The following is a 21,210-nucleotide window of genomic DNA, read 5'->3' on the forward strand; positions in this document are numbered from 1 at the left end:
CCACCCTTTGCATCTTCAAAGCCACTCAGCAATGGACGGCCAGCCATGTTTTTCTCACAGTATATCACTCTCACACTGATTTCTCATCTGCCTCCCACTTTCACCTTTATTGCCTCTTATGTTTACACTGGGCTCACCCAGATAATCCAGGATGATCTCCCTGTCTTAACAATGGCTGATTAACAACCTTAATTTCTACCTGCCGCTTTAATTCCCCTTTGCCATGTAACATAACATATTCACAAGTTCCAGGGATTAGGACACAGGCTTCTTTAGGGACCCATTATTCTGCCTACCACATGTGCCAATAACCACGTAAGTGAGCTTAGAGTGAATCCTTCCCACTGTGGAGCCTTCATATGAGCCTCGAGCCTTAGCTGAACTTTGATTGCAACCTTGTAAGAGACCCTGAAGCAGAGGACTCAGGTAAACTATATCTGGATTCCTGATCCATAGAAACTGTGAGATAATAAATGTATATTGCTTTAAACTGTGAAATCCTGGGTAATTTGTTATACAGCAATAGGTAAATAATACAGTACCCAAAATGAAATTATTGTTTGTATTTTCACATTTCCCCTAGATTTTATTTTTGCATCCTTTTAATTAAAAATAAATGCATTCCATTGATTCAACTTGTGGAAATTACAAGTTAAATTTAAGTTACCCTAACCAATAGCTAGAATGATCAATTATGATTGTGTTTGTAATGAAGAGCTCCAATTTACTATATTCACACAGTAATTCTATTACATCAACAACACAAATCACTCTTAGCAACAGACTGATCCTCAAAATATGATTACAGTATAGGAAGATGATTAGTCAGAAGAAAAAGCATGATGGTGCAGCTACACTGCAATGCTTGTAATTATAAAGAAACTGTGGTACATTCAATAGAAATTTTAGTTGCTAGAATCAAATTAATGTACTGCTAGTTAAATTTTTTCTTCTTCAGAAATTAAGAATGCTTTTTTTCTTCTTTGGAAAACAAGTAGCACCAAGAGATATTACTTTAAAAACTGAAAAGTTGGTTTATCTTTTAAAGCTTTTGTTATATTCAATGGTGATATTCATCCCAATTGATGTGTAACTGATTCACTCAACTAGTTAAATTATGGAGATAATGTGAAGCTAATTGCCCTAGGTAGAACAGAACTGGAGACTTTGTTTCTTTAGCACTATGTTCCCATCAGCCAAATGAACACTCTTCGGAAAAAAAAAAAAAAAAAAACATTAGGTGGAATATTACTCAGCTAGTAAAAAGAATGCATTTGAATCAGTTCTAATGAGGTGGATGAAACTGGAGCCTATTATACAGAGTGAAGTAAGTCAGAAAGAAAAACACCAATACAGTATATTAATGCATGTATATGGAATTTAGAAAGATGTTAATGATGACTCTATATATGAGACAGCAAAAGAGACACAGATGTAAAGAACAGACTTTTGGACTGTGGGAGAAGGCTAGGGTGGGATGATTTGAGAGAATAACATTAAAACATGTATATTACCATATGTGAAATAGATCGCAAGTCCAGGTTCAATGCATGAGACAGGATGCTCAGGGCCGGTACACTGGAACAACTCTGAGGGATGGGATGGGGAGGGAGGCGGGAGCGGGGTTCAGGATGGGGAACACATGTACACCCATGGCTGATTCATGTCAGTGTACGGCAAAAAACACTACACTATTGTAAAGTAACTAGCCTCCAATTAAAAATAAATAAATAAAATTTTTAAAAACCATTAGGAATATTAGTAGAAATCCTGTCATTAATAAGAAAGTTTAAAATTACACATTTCCATATGCTTGTATTTTATTTGGCAACTATTCAGAGAGACTGCCTGTTTAATACTATTCAGTTAGGTTTCACTGTTACTTCTAAGGAAAAAATTCATACAAATTATCTTATAAACTGAAGCCAGTACTGTTCTAAGTGCATTTTCATATATTATTTCATTTAATCCTCATAACATTCTTATTCAATAGGTATTATTATTCCCATTTTATAGATGGGAAAACTGAGACACAGATAAGGAACTTGTTTAATATTACACAGCTAACAAGTAGCAAGGCTGAGATTCAAATCTAGTTTACACACTATACTAGAAAAGAGTTCCAAGAGCTTTAAGAATTTTAATTTGTCTTAAATTCACATATCTAGGTAGAAAAAACTATATTTAGGACTCTTATGGGTTGAATTGTGTCCCCTAAAATTTCACAGAATGAAGTACTAGACTCCAGTACCTCAAAATAGGTACTGACCCTGGAAATAGGATCACTGCAGATGTTACTAAAGATGAGGTCATTAGGGTGGGCCCTAATACAATATGATTGCTATCTTTATAAAAAGCAGAAATATGTACACAAAAACAGAGATATACATAGATGAAAGACGATTTGAAGAGGAACTGGTAGAAGATGGCCAATCATAAGCTAAGGAGAGAGGTCTGGAACAGATGCTTCCCGCTCACCCTTCATAGTCCAAGTCTGCTGACACCTTGATTTTGAACTTCCAGCCTCCAGAACTATAAAAAACCAAGTTGCTTTTTGAAGACCACACCAAAACAACAGGGAGAAGGAACTGGCAACCCACTCCTGTATTCTTGCCTGGAGAATCCCGTGGACAGAGAATCCTGGTGGGCTGCTGTCCATAGGGTCGCACAGAGTCGGACATGACTGAAATGACTTAGCACACATGCATGCATTGGAGAAGGAAATGGCAACCCACTCCAGTATCCTTGCCTAGAGAATCCCAGGGACAGAGGAGCCTGGTGGGTTTGCCGTCTATGGGGTCGCACAGAGTCGGACACAACTGAAGCGACTTAGCAGCAGCAGCCAAAACAACAGATGTGAGCTTTGAGATATTAGAAAAATTCTGCTGAGCCATGCCTCCTTCTGCAAGTTCAGAAAAACTAATTTCATTTTAAAATGGGTAACATAAAATGCGAGAAGGAAAATCCCAAACAAAGTTATTAAAAGAGAGAATAGAGAGCAGAATGGCATCTCTCTTCTCCATGTACGTCTATCCTGGAAGGGAGCTTGGGCTGCGAGTTCTGCGAGTTCATGGTATCCAGATGCTCCAACCCCATCAACCTTACCAAGTATCACTTGCACCCATTTTTAGTTCCACTTGCTTTTCTCAGATTGGTCCACTGTGTTTTCTAGTAAATACCTGTAGAGCATTTTGGTTCACAGAGTATTTTAGGGTCTTCCTATTTTCTGGTCTGTGAGATGAGCCATTGTTTCTCTATGCTCATTCCTTCACGGATTGCTCAGGTCTTGTAGCTGTCATTTGCCCCCAGCCTCTTCTATTTAGGGCTCATGGGAATATCTTATCACATACTTTTTTTGCAGATGTTGTTCACAGACTAATATTAAAATATTAATATGAATATTGCACAGCTCACTCACCCGTTCCGGCATCCGCGGTCCCTCCCCTGCTCGACCTTCGGGACCCCTGGGAACAGGCGCCACACAGTCACTCTGACTGGGGGAGTGGAGGGAGGGTGAGGCATAGATGAGGATGGGGTTTGCTTGATAAATGGTGTAAGTCAAACTCTTTGCGGACGAGTTCAGAACCAGAGGCTTCTGGCACCCGCCACTGCCCAGTGTTTCTCATTCTAGGGCTGCCCTGCCAGTCCCAGTAAATTCCCGAGATCCCGCGAGATCCCTCGAGACTTGGCTTCCTCTGGGGCATGAGGTGGCGGCGGCTGCGCCATTAGACTAATTCCGCGGTCTTCTGGGCCACCTCTCGTGATCAATGCATCTTAGCTCACCCTCTCCCTACCCCTCCCTCTGTACTCACATTTACACCTCCACACTCACCCAAAGCCACAAAGTGTATCCTGCACGCTCCAACTGCACCCTGTCTTTGCCTTCCTGGGAAACCTCACATTCCACGCACCTGGACCAGGGTCTGGCCCTCGGCCCTGGCTGCAGGCGTTCCCTATGCTGTTGAAAAGAGAATGTTTCTGAATGGAGGGGCTCGGGTAAAGGGGCCAGCTTCCTCATCGCAGGATGCTCGCAGTTGGGCTGATTCCGAGAGAGCAGAGCCCTGTTGTTTGGCGGAGAGACTTCAAGTACAGGCAGCGACGGTCTCCTAGAACGAATTCTAGACATCTGGCTTCTCTTGGGAGGAACAACTGGCCACAGCCACGTGCAGTGGAATGGGTGGGCTCGGCTTGTTTTGGTCTCGGACCTTGGGGACCCACGTCACTGCCCCAGGAGAAGACTTAACGCCCCTTGCATGTGCCGTTCACTACCCCATTCTGGCCTCGAGCAGTCCCATCCCTGCATCCCTCTAAGCCAGAGCTCTGTCTCGGACACCTGGCCACAGGCCCTGAGCTAAGGTGGAGATGCACTGTGGCTCTGAATAGGAGGAAAGACATTGGAGAGGACTGGGGTTTGCTTAATAGGTGGCATGAGAGGAGTCTAGAACAAAGGGCCTCCAACACTGGGGCACACAGGTGTAAAAGAAAAACAAATTAATATGTTAATTTAAATAAGGCTATGAAGTTTCAATTATGCAAGATGGAAAAGTTCTAGAGACCTGCTGGACAACACTGGGTTTATAGTTAACAATTAGACCTCATGTTGTTGTTTTAACCACAATAAAAAAGACCATAAAAGATGTACAAATGCATGTAAAGAATGCTTTAAAAAATTTATCATGCCAATGTAAGTGCATATATATACAGATATGGAATTAAACACATAAAAATATAAACAGTGGTACCTTTAGTGGTGAAATTCTGGTTGAAATGTTTTTCTAATTTTTCTAAAGTGAAATTAAGCTACATTTATAGCTATTTTTATATAGCTATGTTTATAATCAGACATGTACTCAGGAAATTGATTTCTTTTGTTTCAGATCTCCTTGGTTCTCTCTTACATTTCTGAAATCAAACAGGTCAACTAGCCCCGTAAGAAGACAGAATGCCTGTCCAGGATTAGGCATCTCCTTTATTTGAAGCATGGTTGCATCCCAGGAATAATTTCTTACCACTTTCATGATTCTAGTTCTTTGTCTTTACAAGGTAGAATTCTCTCATTCCTAAGGGATCTTAAGAAATGCTGAGCCTTTTGCTCCTGTCCATTCTGATACTGAAGCTGCTGCCACCTCTTATCTACCACAGGGGCTTTTTCTGTAGCCCACACCTGCTGATAGGCTGTGCTAGTAGCAGATGCTCTCACAGGAAGTGCTCTTATTTGAGGCACTTATTCTGATTCTGCTTTTACTAGTGGGAATGAAAGGGGTTAAATGATAGATGACATACTAACTGTGGAAATAGAAATGGGCATTTGAAGATGCTGCTCCTGTGTAGGGTCCAGTAGCAGGTACGAGATGATAGAATGGTGAGGAGGTGGTGTGAAGAATATTGCTATGATCCTTCACTTTCTCCACACAGATTGCATTTTCTCTTGCTCTGAAGCTTCCACAGGATCTAAAAGGCCTCTTTCCACCTCCTTTACACCCTCCTGCTCAGAGAAATACCCATATCCCTCCTCCAGCATCACCACCTTCATAAGTGCCTGTAAGGGAGCAGTACCAGGCCCATCCCTATCATCAATAATGGCAGTGGCTGCTGCCAGGCCTCATTCTTTCTTCTTTTTCTCCACCACCATTTGTACTCTTCCTCTATTGCACCAGCACTGAATTTATATCCAGCAGGAAAAATACCAGCACATGCCCACCTTTCCAAGTGTACAGGGGACATTAGGACCCACAAAATATCATAATATCTTCTCCCCTCCCTCTCAAATAATTTTGTTTATTCACCCTGATAACCCTCTTCTTTTCCTACATTCCTATCCCTAGCCAAGGCTCTTACCATCAGTCATCTCTGAGAAAGGAGAGTTCTCATATGACAGGGTCATTTTTATCTTCCACCCCCTCATCTCACCATACCCGTTCCAAGAAGATGTCCAGATCTTGGCACCTCTTATCCCAGCCAGCCTGTATCTGGTTTTCTATAATCCTGCACACTTGGACCAAATTATGCTATGAAAGGAATGATCTAGAGAAAGAATACTGCTTTATAATGCCTATGTACTCCTTACTCCACACCAGGACCCCAGGGAGAAAGCAGAGCCCCAGAGGGAAATGGTGACTGTATAGAGACTATGGTGCATGTAGAGAGACTAGGACATCAGGGCTTCCAGCATTGGCAGACACCTCCAACCCCCACTGGCTATAGAGAAGCAGACATGCCCACCCTCAAGAAACCATGTGGACTTGGACAGTGAGAGTACCAGGGACAGTAACAATGGACTGAAGGCCCCCATAGAAGGCCCTCCCCCTCCCATTCTTGGGTAACTCACAGGAAGAAGAGGGGCCCTTCAAACGTCATTCAATAGTGAATGACATTTAACTTTCAGTCTTCTCAGTGGGATGGAGGGAAGATTCAGATTTAAATGGTCACTTCTGGGAATTACCTGGAGGCCCAGTGGTTAGGACTCAGTGCTTTCACTGCCATGGGCCTGGATTCATTCTCTGGTTGCAAAACTAGGTTCCTGCAAGCCTCATGGCCCAACCAAAAAAATTAATTAATTTAAAATAATTAAATCAACTGCCACTTCTAAGCAAACCTGCCCCCGCGGTACACACTACACAGGAGACACAGCAATAAGTGAACACTCTTTATTACTAGTTAGAAACAGAAAACCTCTGACAGAGCCCGAGCCTGGTGAGCTGGAACCTCCTGGGAGAACTCCAGGACACCTCTTGTTCAGACTGGAGACTGATCTGACTTTCCAGCCCCTGGGCTCCACCCTGGCTCCCCCTGGCTTGCAGCAGCTGCCTCAGGGGAGCAGGGCATTCTCAAGAGTACTTGTCCCAGTCCAGTTCTACTTTTAATCCAATTAGTCCTCCCAAGAGACGCACCATCCACAGCATGATGTCTGTCTTTGGAATACATTTTGTTCTTCATCCACTGGCTGGAAAGGGACTTGGGATGGTGGCTGGTCTTTCAGGCAACCAGGAAACTAATTGTCCCTCTCGAGGGAGGAAATCAGGACAGTATCAGAAAAGTCCTGCCTGAACTTTTGTGAGGACACTTTCCCGCTCTTTGCCACTACTCATTTGTGTCATCTGGGACCAACAAGATGAACAGTTGGGAAATCAAGTCCATCCACAAAAATGTCTTTGATCTTGCCCCCAGAACTACAGAAATACCTGGATGCTATTTCAACTAGGTTTACCCAAAGACCACATGACATGCAAAACAAAGTCACCTCTAATCTATAATATATCTCAAATTATGCTCTCCCCTGTCATCTAACCGAACTCACCAAAAAGATTTGTGTACACTAGATAATACCATATAATTCTACCTCCCATCATATACTAGACAATCAATAACTATTTGTCTAATTAAATGAAATCCATCAAATTTGCTATCATCTATAGAATTTAACACTGCAAACTCACCCCCCCCAACACTTCTGAAATAATTCCATATCAAAAGAGAAATTAAATCCTAACAAAATTATTTTGTATCCCTCTTCCCTCTAATAAGTCCCAAAGCATCTCTTCTTCCCTGACTTCTTATTCTTCTTAGTTTCATCCAGCCGGGAGGTCTCACTGAGGTGTAGGTCAGTCAGAAATGAAGTGTGATTTCTTTAGGATCTTGGAAGATCTTCTAAATGGGATAGGTTTGGATTCTTCAGCAACAGGCAAATTCCATGTGGCTCAGAGACAAAAATGAGCCCCTACCTATAAAACTTAAAAACAAGAAGCAAACATGAACACTGCAGTAGTTTACAAAAGAACAACAGCATTTTCAAGGAAAAACAGTACTCCTAAAATTCAATATAGCATATAACTCTAAAAGTATATGGCCGTTCTGAGGCAAAGACATGGCATTTTCAGGAAAAGGTGGTTAATAAGAAAACAGAAATCAGTGAAAAAGAAAAAAAATTCTTCATGACTTCAGTGTCTCTAGGGTGTCAACCAATTAGCATCAGCCATCCAGAATCCAGCACCTGCAAACTTAAAAGGAATTAGAAGTCCTCTATTTTAAACACGTAATACTTCCAGTGGTCATGTATGGACCACTGAGAGTTGGACTGTGAAGAAAGCTGAGCGCCAAAGAATTGATGCTTTTGAACTGTGGTTGGAGAAGACTCTTGAGAGTCCCTTGGACTGCAAGGAGATCCAACCAGTCCATCCTGAAGGAGATCAGTCCTGGGTGTTCATTGGAAGGACTGATGCTGAAGCTGAAACTCCAATACTTTGGCCACCTCATGCGAAGAGCTGACTCACTGGAAAAGACCCTGATGCTAGGAGGGATTGGGGGCAGGAGGAGAAGGGGACAATAGAGTATGAGATGGCTGGATGGCATCACCGACTTGATGGACATGAGTTTGAGTAAACTCCAGGAGTTGGTGATGGACAGGGAGGCCTGGCGTGTTGCGATTCATGGGGTCGCAAAGAGTCAGACACGACTGAGTGACTGAACTGAACGGAACTGAATACTCAAAAGTAGTCTATCTTTGTTAAAATAAGTGTACAAAATAAGAATATAATTGAGTGTGTGCATGCATGTGTGTATGTATTTGTATGTGTGCTCAGATGATAAAAAGTGCTTAATCTGGGCAATGAAATAATGGATTATTTTGTTTTTCTTTCATAATTTTGGTTTTCAAATTTTCTGTGAAGTAAATGAGTTACTTTTTGATCAAAAGAGGAGAGGTTGTTAAGAAATTGGTTTTTCCTTAGAGTGTTTCCATTCTTACTTACCTTCCTGAAATCAGTGAGCTTGTCCTGGATCCGGGTCTCCACTCTCAACTGCCCTGCAGACTTTCTTGCATTTATAGCAGGACTTGCGCCATGGAAAATTCACTGCTTTACAACGCAGGCACTCCCAACTATTTTGATTGGAGTGTGTATCAGGTTTCTGCTGATGCTGAAAATCTGAGGATTTTTTCTCTTTTGGTTGCTTGGCCTTTTGCTCCTGTTTCTTTGGGCTTTTTCTCACACCATGACTTGTGCTGGACCCCGAGGTACATGCCCCCTGGGGCCTCTCTGGACCTTCTTGTTTGGGGATCTTGCTGCTGCCCATGGAGTACTTCTCCTGGGGCATCACTGGACATTCCTTCTGGCTGTGGCTCCTGCTGTCTCCCTGGGGCGCTGGCCCCTGGGGACAAACAGGGCCTTCTTCTTGGCTGTGGCTCCTGCTGTCTCCCTGGGGCGCTGGCCCCTGGGGACAAACAGGGCCTTCTTCTTGGCTGTGGCTCCTGCTGTCTCCCTGGGGCGCTGGCCCCTGGGGACAAACAGAGCCTTCTTCTTGGCTGTGGCTCCTGCTGTCTCCCTGGGGCGCTGTTCCCTGGGGACAAACATGGCCTTCTTCATGGCTGTGGCTTCTGTTGCCCCCCATGGAGGATATCCCCTGGGGACACACAGCACCTTCCTCTCGGCTCTGGCTTCTACTGTCGTGCAGGGAGGACATCTCCTGGGGACACACAGCACCTTCCTCTCGGCTATAGCTTCTGCTGACCCGCAGGGAGGACATCCCCTGGGGACACATAGCATCTTCCTCTCGGCTGTGGCTTCTGCTGTCTCCCAGGGAAGACATCGCCTGGGGACACACAGCACCTTCCTCTTGGCTGTGGCTTCTGTTGACCCCCACGGAGGACATCTCCTGGGGACACACAGCACCTTCCTCTCGGCTCTGGCTTCTGCTGACCCCCATGGAGGACATCCCCTGGGGGCACACAGCATCTTCCTCTCGGCTGTGGCTGGAAGACATCACCTGGGGACACACAACACCTTCCTCTCCACTGTGGCTTCTGCTGTTCCCCACAGAGGACATCCCCTGGGGACACACAGCATCTTCCTCTTGGCTCTGGCTTCTGCTAACCCCCATGGAGGACATCTCCTGGGGAAACACAGCACCTTCCTCTCGGCTATGGCTTCTGCTGTCTCCCAGGGAAGACATCGCCTGGGGACACACAGCATCTTCCTCTCGGCTGTGCCTTCTGCTGTCTCCCAGGGAAGACATCGCCTGGGGACACACAACACCTTCCTCTCCACTGTGGCTTCTGCTGACCCCCACGGAGGACATCTCCTGGGGACACACAGCACCTTCCTCTTGGCTCTGGCTTCTGCTGTCCCCCATGGAGGACATCCCCTGGGGGCACACAGCACCTTCCTCTCGGCTGTGGCTTCTGCTGCCCCCCAGGGAAGACATTCCCTGGGGACACATAGCACTTTCCTCTCTGCTGTGGCTTCTCCTGCCCCCCATGGAAGACATCCCCTGGGGACACACAGCATCTTCCTCTAGGCTGTGGCTGGAAGACATCGCCTGGGGACACACAACACCTTCCTCGCCACTGTGGCTTCTGCTGTTCCCCACGGAGGACATCCCCTGGGGACATACAGCATCTTCTTCTTGGCTCTGGCTTCTGCTAACCCCCACGGAGGACATCCCCTGGGGACACACAGCACCTTCCTCTTGGCTCTGGCTTCTGCTGTCCCCCAGGGAGGACATCCCCTGGGGATACACAGCATCTTCCTCTCGGCTGTGGCTTCTGCTGACCCCCAGGGAGGACATCCCCTGGGGACACACAGCACCTTCCTCTTGGCTCTGGCTTCTGCTGTCTCCCAGGGAAGACATCGCCTGGGGACACACAGCACCTTCCTCTCGGCTGTGGCTTCTGCTGCTTCCCAGGGAGCACATCCCCTGGGGACACACAGCACCTTCCTCTTGGCTCTGGCTTCTGCTGTCCCCCAGGGAGGACATCCCCTGGGGACACACAGCATCTTCCTCTCGGCTGTGGCTCCTGCTGACCCCCAGGGAGGACATCCCCTGGGGACACACAGCACCTTCCTCTCGGCTGTGGCTTCTGCTGTCCCCCAGGGAGGACATCCCCTGGGGACACACAGCACCTTCCTCTCGGCTGTGGCTTCTGCTGTCTCCCAGGGAGGACATCCCCTGGGGACACACAGCACCTTCCTCTCGGCTCTGGCTTCTGCTGCTTCCCAGGGAGCACATCCCCTGGGGACACACAGCACCTTCTTCTCGGCTGTGGCTTCTACTGCCCCCCAGGGAAGACATCCCCTGCGGACACACAGCACCTTCCTCTCGGCTATGGCTTCTACTGACCCCCAGGGAAGACATCCCCTGGGGACACACAGCACCTTCCTCTCGGCTGTGGCTTCTGCTGACCCCCAGGGAGGACATCCCCTGGGGACACACAACATCTTCCTCTCGGCTGTGGCTTCTACTGCCCCCCAGGGAGGACATCCCCTGGGGACACACAGCACCTTCCTCTCGGCTGTGGCTTCTGCTGTCTCCCAGGGAAGACATCGCCTGGGGACACACAGCACCTTCCTCTCGGCTGTGGCTTCTGCTGCTTCCCAGGGAGCACATCCCCTGGGGACACACAGCACCTTCCTCTCGGCTGTGGCTTCTGCTGTTCCCCAGGGAGGACATCCCCTGGGGACACACAGCATCTTCCTCTCGGCTGTGGCTTCTGCTGTCCACCAGGGGGCACATCGCCTGGGGACACACAGCACCTTCCTCTCGGCTGTGGCTTCTGCTGTCCACCAGGGGGCACATCGCCTGGGGACACACAGCACCTTCCTCTCGGCTGTAGCTTCTGCTGTCCGCCAGGGGGCACATCGCCTGGGGACACACAGCACCTTCCTCTCGGCTGTAGCTTCTGCTGTCCCCCAGGGGGCACATCGCCTGGGGACACACAGCACCTTCCTCTCGGCTGTAGCTTCTGCTGTCCACCAGGGGGCACATCGCCTGGGGACACACAGCACCTTCCTCTCGGCTGTAGCTTCTGCTGTCCACCAGGGGGCACATTGCCGGGGGACACAGAGCACCCTCCTCTTGGCTGTAGCTTCTGCTGCCCCCCAGGGAGGACATCCCCTGGGGACACATAGCACCTTCCTCTTGGCTGTGGCTTCTGCAGGCCTCCTGGGCATATTCCCCCTGGAGGTTGTCAGAATATTCCTGGGCATAGAAACTCTGGTCATATGGTGGGGCCATCTCTTTCTGGGCCCCCACTGCAGCCCACTGACCAGGTGGGTAGATCCCCAGGGGAGGCATCTGGGGTGCGACTGCTACTGGTACTGCTGCTGCCGTGACTGCTCCCCCTTCCACAACTGCTGAAGGTGGTAAAGGTGTCACATACGGGAATCCCACTGGGAATGGCAATGGATGTGGCACCGGCATTGGTGGAAGGGGTTGCATTGCCTGGGCAAAGGAGCTCTGGGGTCCGGGGACATAAACCACAGCTGCCGGGGCTGCCATCTGACTCTCTGAATGTGGCATGCCCTGTGCTCCCAGAGCCACCATCTTGCTGTGCTCTGGTACATTCATGGGCCATGCTGTAGCTCCAAGCTGCTCAGCTCCAGGCCCAGGCAGCATTTCATGTGCCACAGGTGCTAGCTGGGCCGATCTCTCAAGCTGGAGCAGTCGCCCGCGCAACATATCTCGCTCATCTATCACCTGCTTCAGGGCGACCCGTGTGCCTCGTAGATGCACTGCCGCCTCCTCACGCTCCTCACGGAGGTGCTTCAGCTCGTTGGCCAGGGCCCAGGAAGCCGCCTCACGCTCCCCCACCTGCTCCTGGAGCCGCCTGATACGGTGCGCCTGCTGCTCCCACTGCCTCGCCCCCACACGCACGCTCAACGCCAGCGCGCTCCAGGCACAGGCCCTCTTGATGGTGCGTGGCACCCGCGGGTCAGCAACCACGATTTGCAGCTGATCCTCTACCTCACTCCAGGGTCGCGAGCGGAAGGCCACGTAGAATTCAGGGCCACCCCCGTTCAAGAGGACCTCATTGTTGATGAACCTGATTACATCGATGTGGCGAAAGCCACTGGCATGGTCCCCAAAGTCCACAGCCATGGCTGCCGAGGCCTAGTCAACCAACCACCTCACTGAAGAAGACGCTGCCTTGCGACAGCCGCAACAGCTAAAAGCTGCCGCCGCTACCAAGTCCGCCCTTCACCTCCCGGCTCAGTCCTCCTTGAGTCCTAGCTCAGTCCTGGCCTCCTCGCCCGCCTCTTTTGTCCGTCACAGGGTCCCGCTTTCCTCACCGAGAGTAGAACAGGTCCGCTCACCACCACGCCAACCGCCAAAGTTCAGGCTACGTGACTCGTCACAGGCGTGCTGAGTCACAGGCACGCAAGGCTGCTAGACCTGCCGCCTAGCCAGAGCACCCTCTACAGGGTGAGCGGACCAGAAGCCGCACTGGGTGTCGCAATGAGCCCAGACGTGGCAGAGGGGAGGGGGGGACTTGGTGCAGGCAGCAGGGCGCAGGCGCACAGTGGCAGAGGGCACTGCGGATTCTTTCCAGATGCTAATAGTAGCGAATCACGCACCTAGGGGCTGCAACCGCACACATACACACATGGACACACACATACTCTCTCTCTCAATCCTATTGTAAAAGGAAGGGTGAATCAATGGAGATCAGAGAACTTGAGTGGGGGAGGGGGATTTGGGGGGTAGGGAGTTGAGGGTAAGGAGACTGGGGCTTCAAGACCCCTAGTTTACAGAGGTAAATAAGGTGCAAACTTGGAGTCTATCAAAACCCAAAAAGGGGTTGGACAGTGTTGGGAGAGACTTGAGAGAGAAAGCTGTGCTTGCACTACTGATGTGAGGAAGGTGATGAGACTGCATGGTGGGGAAGGAGTGGGAACCAGGTAAATATGCCACTTGGCATATTTATTAGTTTAAATTAAATTTACTTAAGAAACAGCCAGTGTAAGGACACCCTGACCCTCATTCCCCTAAAAGCAGAAGTAAATATCCCATATGAAAGGCACCCTCCCTATACCAGATGGTATAAAGCATCCTGATTACCAGTTTCAACCTTAAAAAAAAAAAGGTAAATAATTCAGCCAGCAAAATTGAGTTTATTTTGGAAAAGCAGAAGAATTAAATTCAGGATATATAAAGTGTGGCAAACTGTAAGCAAGTCCAGTGAACAAAGGAGAGGAATGATCTTTAAAGAGGAAAGGAGGAAGTTTGGGGGGACTGTTTTGAAATAAAGTTTTTGAATGGGAGCAAGAGTTTAGGGTTGTGGCAGCTTCTCATTGGCAGAGTTATGGCAGTTGGCTGTGTGTTGCTACACAAAGAGAAAATCTTCCTTCTAATTGCTGGGGTGTTTAAAGTAACTTCTTCCTGTTGGAGTATGTAAAATAAGCTATAAGAATGGTACGTTTCCTTTTTTGATTTTTACATTTCCCCCTTTTGATCAAAATCTTTCCTTGAAAGTGTTGCTGATCAAGAGTCAGGTTTTCCATATTTGGTAATTTTGTTCCTCAGAGCCAGGAAGGATCTTTCCTGATCCTTGTCATGTGCCATGTCAGAGGGAAAGAGTACACATTAGAAACTGTTGAGGTCACATTTGAGTAACAAGGAAGGATAGGAGGAACTCTTAAGCATTTTCCACCTAAATTCTTTATCTTATCAAAGTCATAAGTGTTAGAGATTATCTTGAAGCATTAAGCTAGCATCACTTTATTGTACATCATTTCTACAAGAATTTAACAAGCAATAGCTACAAAGCTTACAAATAATTATACAAAGTAGAATTGAAAGTAATATGAAAAATTCAGTTTGTATGATGGTTCTAAATCACGACCTTAGACTTGAAGGTAGCCAACTGAACAAATAAGAGGATCATGTCAGGCGAAATTTATTGCAACCAGTGTGCTTATCCTCTGATTTTGTGTAATCAAGTTTTGACCTCTTCAGAGGCACTTATCCACGTGCAAATCTCACAAATTCCTCATTGTTCAACAAGTAGGTTATCAAGGACTATGTAAACGTCTGGAACTACTTTAGCCACTAAGTCAAGTGATTGTTGTTTGGCTGCTACTGCTTTGGCTGCAGAATTGGCTAGCTTTCCTAATGTTAGGGAGATATTTCTGATCATGCAATCAATGGCACTTACTCTGATGCAAGGGAGAAAATCTGACCCTATGGAGACAAACCTGAAGTCATGTATGTATCCTGGAAGCTCCTATTTAATATAGCCATGGAGGCTTAATGGGGTGTACTAGTGAGGGGTCTGGCTTGTTATTGATATTAAAAGGGACAGTTAAATATAATGGTAAGTATTAACCTTCAGTTCATCAGCTATCTAAATATTCATATGTCCATGGGAAATGTCATCCACAACAGACAAAAATGAAGCCAGATGGAGCACAGGAGACTCCAGCTGAGGTCTGGAAATGGATAAATCCATTAGCTGAAAGTTTCTGATTTAAAATCTGATTCCTTTTCAAACTAGGGATCAGACTAATTGGGATGACATTCTTTGAAATACCATCTAATGCCAAAAATAACTTTTCTAAAAGCCTTATATACAGGGGTAAACTCATTTGATTTCCCTTGAGTGCAGGAGACCATATTTGGATGAGGAAAATAACATGGAAAGTGAAGCTCATATGATCAGCAAAAGTAGAGTGTTTAGTTACAGTGGTATGGTTATGATTGGGGAAAGATTGAGATAAGATATGGGAACATTCAGTCATAACAGCTTAAACTGATAGGTAACATCCATAGGCTTGTGGATAAAATCAGCCTTGGCATTTGGGATTACAGAGAAAATGCTTACAGACAAGACCAACAGGTCTCCAACATGGTTTCCAACATGGTTCTCCAACACAGAGTTTCTGGTGATGTACCAATCAGAAAAGTTTCCCCCTTTTTCAATAGAGTGGGAAATGTGGATAAGAGCATTGTCTTTCTAAGAAGGAAAGGGAGAATAAAGTGAGAAATGACAGCCATCTGGTCTAGTCTTCTCAGGAAAACTGTCTCCTTCACCTGTTGTCTGCTTCAGTTCCTGGAAATCTTTGTTTTCAGGTCACTAGTTAGTGTATAGGTCTAGTTAGGGTTTGGTGTTTTCTTTAAATGGCACATGAATCTGAGTCTATCTATAATTTGGAGTTTGGCAGCACAAGAGTTGGTTAATAGTACCTTACTAGGACTTTTCCCATGGGATTGAAGAGAGTCTTTCTAGAGATGTCTTTTCCAATAAACAAAATCTCCAGGCTGCAAAGTATGGTGTTTGAGGTCTTCATCTCTCAGGAGCATGCTGTGAAAATATTGCTGTACTAAAGCATGACTATTTTCAATGGATGTAATCAGAACTTTTCAATATTGAAGTATATCTCCTTTTATTAATTGTGGAGCTACATGCCTGGGGTTCCCAGCAATTATGAGTTCCAAAGGGATGGATCTGAGATTTAGAAGGACCAACAAGCAATGCTTTTGGCCAAGGTACTTGGAGGGTCTCCACAAATTTTGTCAAATGAGTTGTTTTTTTTTTTTTTTATTCTTGGCTGTGCTGGGTCTTTGATGCTGCATGCAGGCTCTCTCTAGCTATGGTAAGCTACTCTTTGTTGCTATGCACAGGCTTCTCACTGCTTCTCATTGTAGTGACTTCTCTTACTGCAGAGCACTGACTCTAGGCATGGGCTCAGTATTTGTAACACATGGGCTCAGTTGATCAAATCTGTATCCTCGGCATTGGCAGGTGGTTTCTTAACCACTGGACCACCAGGGAAGTCTGCCAATTGTGTTTTGATGGTGCTGTTAGTTCATTCAACTAGTCCTAAAGACTGAGCATGATAAGCATAATGAAAATGCTGTAGATCTAGGCAAACAGCACAAATATAGTATTTGGCCAGTAAAATGGGTTCCCCAGTCACGATGGAGCTCAAGAAGTTACCTAGGTAGGGATAATCTTTTCTATTAATATTTTAGATACTGAAGAGGCAGTAGCTTATCTACACTGAAAAACTTTGGCCCAGTGGGAAAACATATGAACCATGACTAAAACATATTTATATCCATGAGATGGAGAAAGCTGAATATAATCCATTTGCCAAACCTTGAATAGTCCATTGGGCAAGTTGAAGGGCATGCCAACTATCAGTATAAAGTCTGCAAATTTACCCTTGGCTAGAGTACAACCCAAGTAAGAACATATAATTCAGCTTGTTGGACTGAGGTAACCAAAGGCAAAGGTGCTGTCTCAGTGACTTCAAAAGTAGCTGCAGTTGTATACCTAGCACAGTATTTACATTTTTCATCCTTTAAATAAGAACTGTCAGTAAACTATGAAAATTCAGCATTGGTTAGGGGATTTTGCTATGAATCCTTGCAAGGGGTCAAAAGATGATCTGTTACAGTTGAACAATCATGAGGAGTATCATCCACAGATGAGGGAAGAAGGTTGATACAATTAAAGTTATTACAATGAAAGAGAGTTATACAAGGAGCAGTTAGCAAGAGGATTTTCTAGGAAGTGAGACAATTGGCCTAAAGATATTGAGTGTGATAAGAATTTAGGAAGACTTCTTCATGGACTACAAAGATAGTTTGAAAGGATTTGATGACTATTTCTTCAGTGACCTTAACTAAAAGGACAGGAACAGGAATGGCTCTGAGGGAAGGAGGGTATTCTTATGCCATAGGGTCTAGCTGCTGACTTTAGTACCCAGTGAGACAAAGATGATCCCCATTTCCAAGAGTGTTTCCCTTTTCATATATGAAGAAGAACAGTCAGGAAGCATTTAACAGGAGGCTTCCTGTGTGCTGTTTTGTATCTGTCAGGAATCCTCTGGTCCTTATTAATTCCTGAATATTCAGGAATTAAGAGGAGAGGCAAGCCTTTCCAGGGGCGGAGGAATCCAGGCATTTCCTTTGTTAGTTTCTCAATACAGTGATAAGTACCCTCTTCCTTCTTATGAACCATATGGTAAAAAGGGATTGTTTACAACTCTCTCTCTTTAATAGGGATTGCCTTATGTTTTGTAAGTCTGGAATTTTAATCTTTATCTTTGCTGAGAATAACTACCTTGTAAGACAGTATGTATGCCCACATCATGTTGATTAAAACACCTTTGATCCATCAGAGCTTTGGTCCCCATGTCTTTTTTTTCTTCTCTCTTTCTTTCAGGCTAATTCCTTGGAGCACGGAGGCCCACTGAGCTCACTTTCTTGCCTGGGCTTCTAAGACCCTCTGGAGAAGGTGCACTGTGCCTTCACCCACTTGAGAGGGCACCTGGTGCCTATGTGCAACAGTGCAAGCTCTAAGAACAGGGCTTTATTGGCTTTCCACGTAAACCAGGGAATATCAGCCTCTTTCTCACTCTTACTTTATTATTGTCGACTCTGGACCACCAGGTTCCGGTCCACTAAAAGACTAACAAAGAACAAGGAAAAATGATAATCATGTATCCAAGAGCAGGGGGATTTATTAGCTTTTCCTTTAACATGTTAAAAGCTAGGTCACCCTGATCTTCACAAGTAACAGGGTCAGGTTTCATGTTCCTCAATAAGGCATAAAGAGCTTGGGCCATGAGATAAAAGTTTGGAATCAAGTTCTGACAATTGTCAGCCAACCTGAGAAAACCTTGTAGCTGGTGTATAATTTTGGGTTTGAGGAAATTCAGAATGCCATGAAATCCATCTGGATCTAGGTACACACTTTGTTCTGAGATCAGATGCCCCAAATAGTAAACTTTAGTTTGAATAAGCTGCAGTTTCTCCATAGAAGCTTTATGTTCCTTTGAGTATAAAAGCTTTAAAAAGGTGGATGCTCTTAAATATCTTCCCATGAGGAGACCTGGGAAGTGAAGCAGAGAAGCAAGTCATCTACATGTTATAATAAAGTAGAGCCTCCAGGAAATTTTATATCATCTAAATCAGCTTTTAATATTTGTAAGAAATAGGAAGAACTTTTGGTAAAACCATGGGGCTTTACTGTCCAGGTATATTGTTGTACTTCCCAAATAAAGGCAAAGAGAAATTGACCAGCTTTATCTACTGGGATGCTAAAGAAGACACTACATAAGTCAATTGCAATTAAAATTTTGTGTTAAGTGGGGATAGAGGCTAATAAAATATGGGGATTGGGAACAATACAGTAATGAGGGGTAAAATATTATTTGTGGCTCAGAGGTCTTGGTCAAACCTCCATCCTCAGCCACTGAGTTTCTTTACAGGTAAAATAGGGGTGTTACAGGGACTACAAGACCTTTTAGAACTAACACCCAAAAAAGATGTCCTTCTCATTATAGGGGACTGGAATGCAAAAGTAAGAAGTCAAGAAACACCTGGAGTAACAGGCAAATTTGGCTTTGGAATACGGAATGAAACAGGGCAAAGGCTAATAGAGTTTTGCCAAGAGAAGGCACTGGTCATAGCATATACCCTCTTCCAACAACACAAGAGAAGACTCTATACATGGACATCACCAGATGGTCAACACCGAAATCAGATTGATTATATTCTTTGCAGCCAAAGATGGAGAAGCTCTATACAGTCAGCAAAAACAAGATCAGGAGCTGACTGTGGTTCAGATCATGAGCGCCTTATTGCCAAATTCAGACTTAAACTGAAGAAAGTAAGGAAAACCACTAGACCATTCAGGTATGACCTAAATAAAACCCCTTATTACTATACAGTGGAAGTGAGAAATAGATTTAAGGCTAGACAGAGAGCCTGATGAACTATGGGTGGAGGTTTGTGACATTGTATAGGAGACAGGGATCAAGACCATCCCCATGGAAAAGAAATGCAAAAAGGCAAAATGGTTGTCCAAGAAGGCCTTACAAATAGCTGTGAAAAGAAGAGAAGCAAAAAGCAAAGGAGAAAAGGAAAGATATTCCCATTTGAATGCAGAGTTCCAAAGAATAGCAAGGAGAGATAAGAAAGCCTTCCTCAGCAATCAATGCAAAGAAATAGAGGAAAACAACCGAATGGAAAAGACTAGAGATCTCTTCAAGAAAATTAGAGATACCAAGGGAACATTTCACTCAAAGATGGGTTTGATAAAGGATAGAAATGGTATGGACCTAACAGAAGCAGAAGATATTAAGAAGAGGTGGCAAGAATATACAGAAGAACTGTACAAAAAAGATCTTCATGACCCAGATAATCACAATGGTGTGATCACTCACCTAGAGCCAGACATTCTGAAATGGGAAGTCAAGTGGGCCTTAGAAAGCATCACTACGAACAAAACTAGTGGAGGTGATGGAATTCCACTTGAGCTATTTCAAATCCTGAAAGATGATGCTGTGAAAGTGCTGCACTCAATATGCCAGCAAATTTGGAAAACTCAGCAGTGGCCACAGGACTGGAAAAGGTCTGTTTTCATTCCAATCCCTAAGAAAGGCAATCCCAAAGAATGCTCAAACTCCCGCACAATTGCACTCATCTCACACGTAATGCTCAAAATTCTCCAAGCCAGGCTTCAATAGTACGTGAACTGTGAACTTCCAGATGTACAAGCTGGTTTTAGAAAAGGCAGAGGAACCAGAGATCAAATTGCCAACATTCGCTGGATCATCGAAAAAGCAAGAGAGTTCCAGAAAAACATCTATATCTACTTTATTGACTAAGCCAAAGCCTTTGACTGTGTGGATCACAATAAACTGTGGAAAATTCTGAAAGAGATAGGAATACCAGACCACCTGACCTGCCTCTTGAGAAACCTGTATGCAGGTCAGGAAGCAGCAGTTAGAACTGGACATGGAACAACAGACTGGTTCCAAATAGGAAAAGGAGTATGTCAAGGCTGTATATTGTCACCCTACTTATTTAACTTATATGCAGAGTACACCATGAGAAATGCTGGGCTGGAAGAAGCACAAGCTGGAATCAAGATTGCCGGGAGAAATCTCAATAACCTCAGATATGCAGATGACACCACCCTTATGGCAGAAAGTGAAGATGAACTAAAAATCCTCTTGATGAAATGAAAGAAGAGAGTGAAAAAGTTGGCTTAAAGCTTAACATTCAGAAAACTAAGATCATGGCATCTGGTCCCATCACTTCATGGGAAATAGATGGGGAGACAGTGGAAACAGTGTCAAACTATTTTGGGGGGCTCCAAAATCACTGCAGATGGTGACTGCAGCTATGAAATTAAAAGACGCTTACTCCTTGGAAGGAAAGTTATGACCAACCTAGATAGCATATTAAAAACTAGAGACATTACTTTGCCAACAAAGGTCTGTCTGGCCAAGGCTATGGTTTTTCCAGTGGCCATGTATAGATGTGAGAGTTGGACTGTGAGGAAAGCTGAGGGCCAAAAAATTGATGCTTTTGAACTGTGGTGTTGGAGAAGACTCTTGAGAGTCCCTTGGACTGCAAGGAGATCCAACCAGTCCATCCTAAAGGAGATCAGCCCTGGGTGTTCTTTGGAAAGACTGATGCTGA

General features: G+C 45.4%; 1 protein-coding gene across 1 annotated transcript; it reads right to left on the reverse strand.

The window, feature by feature from the left end:
* Positions 1 to 6,663: 6,663 nt before the first annotated feature.
* TEX13C (TEX13 family member C) lies at positions 6,664 to 13,223 on the reverse strand. Its single transcript, XM_043459034.1, has 2 exons — positions 8,748 to 13,223; positions 6,664 to 7,729 (listed from the first exon to the last, which is right to left on the reverse strand). The coding sequence occupies exon 1, from the start codon at positions 12,868 to 12,870 to the stop codon at positions 8,758 to 8,760; it is 4,113 nt and encodes a 1,370-aa protein (XP_043314969.1). The 5' UTR covers positions 12,871 to 13,223; the 3' UTR covers positions 6,664 to 7,729; positions 8,748 to 8,757.
* Between the last annotated feature and the right edge of the window lie 7,987 nt (positions 13,224 to 21,210).

Source organism: Cervus canadensis, chromosome X, assembly GCF_019320065.1.
Source record: "Cervus canadensis isolate Bull #8, Minnesota chromosome X, ASM1932006v1, whole genome shotgun sequence".
In the NCBI taxonomy this organism is placed as follows: Eukaryota; Metazoa; Chordata; class Mammalia; order Artiodactyla; family Cervidae; genus Cervus; species Cervus canadensis.

Coding starts and splice junctions, on each gene's coding strand:
- TEX13C (XM_043459034.1), bottom strand. CDS start 12,870: ATGGCTGTGGACTTTGGGGACCATGCCAGTGGCTTTCGCCACATCGAT.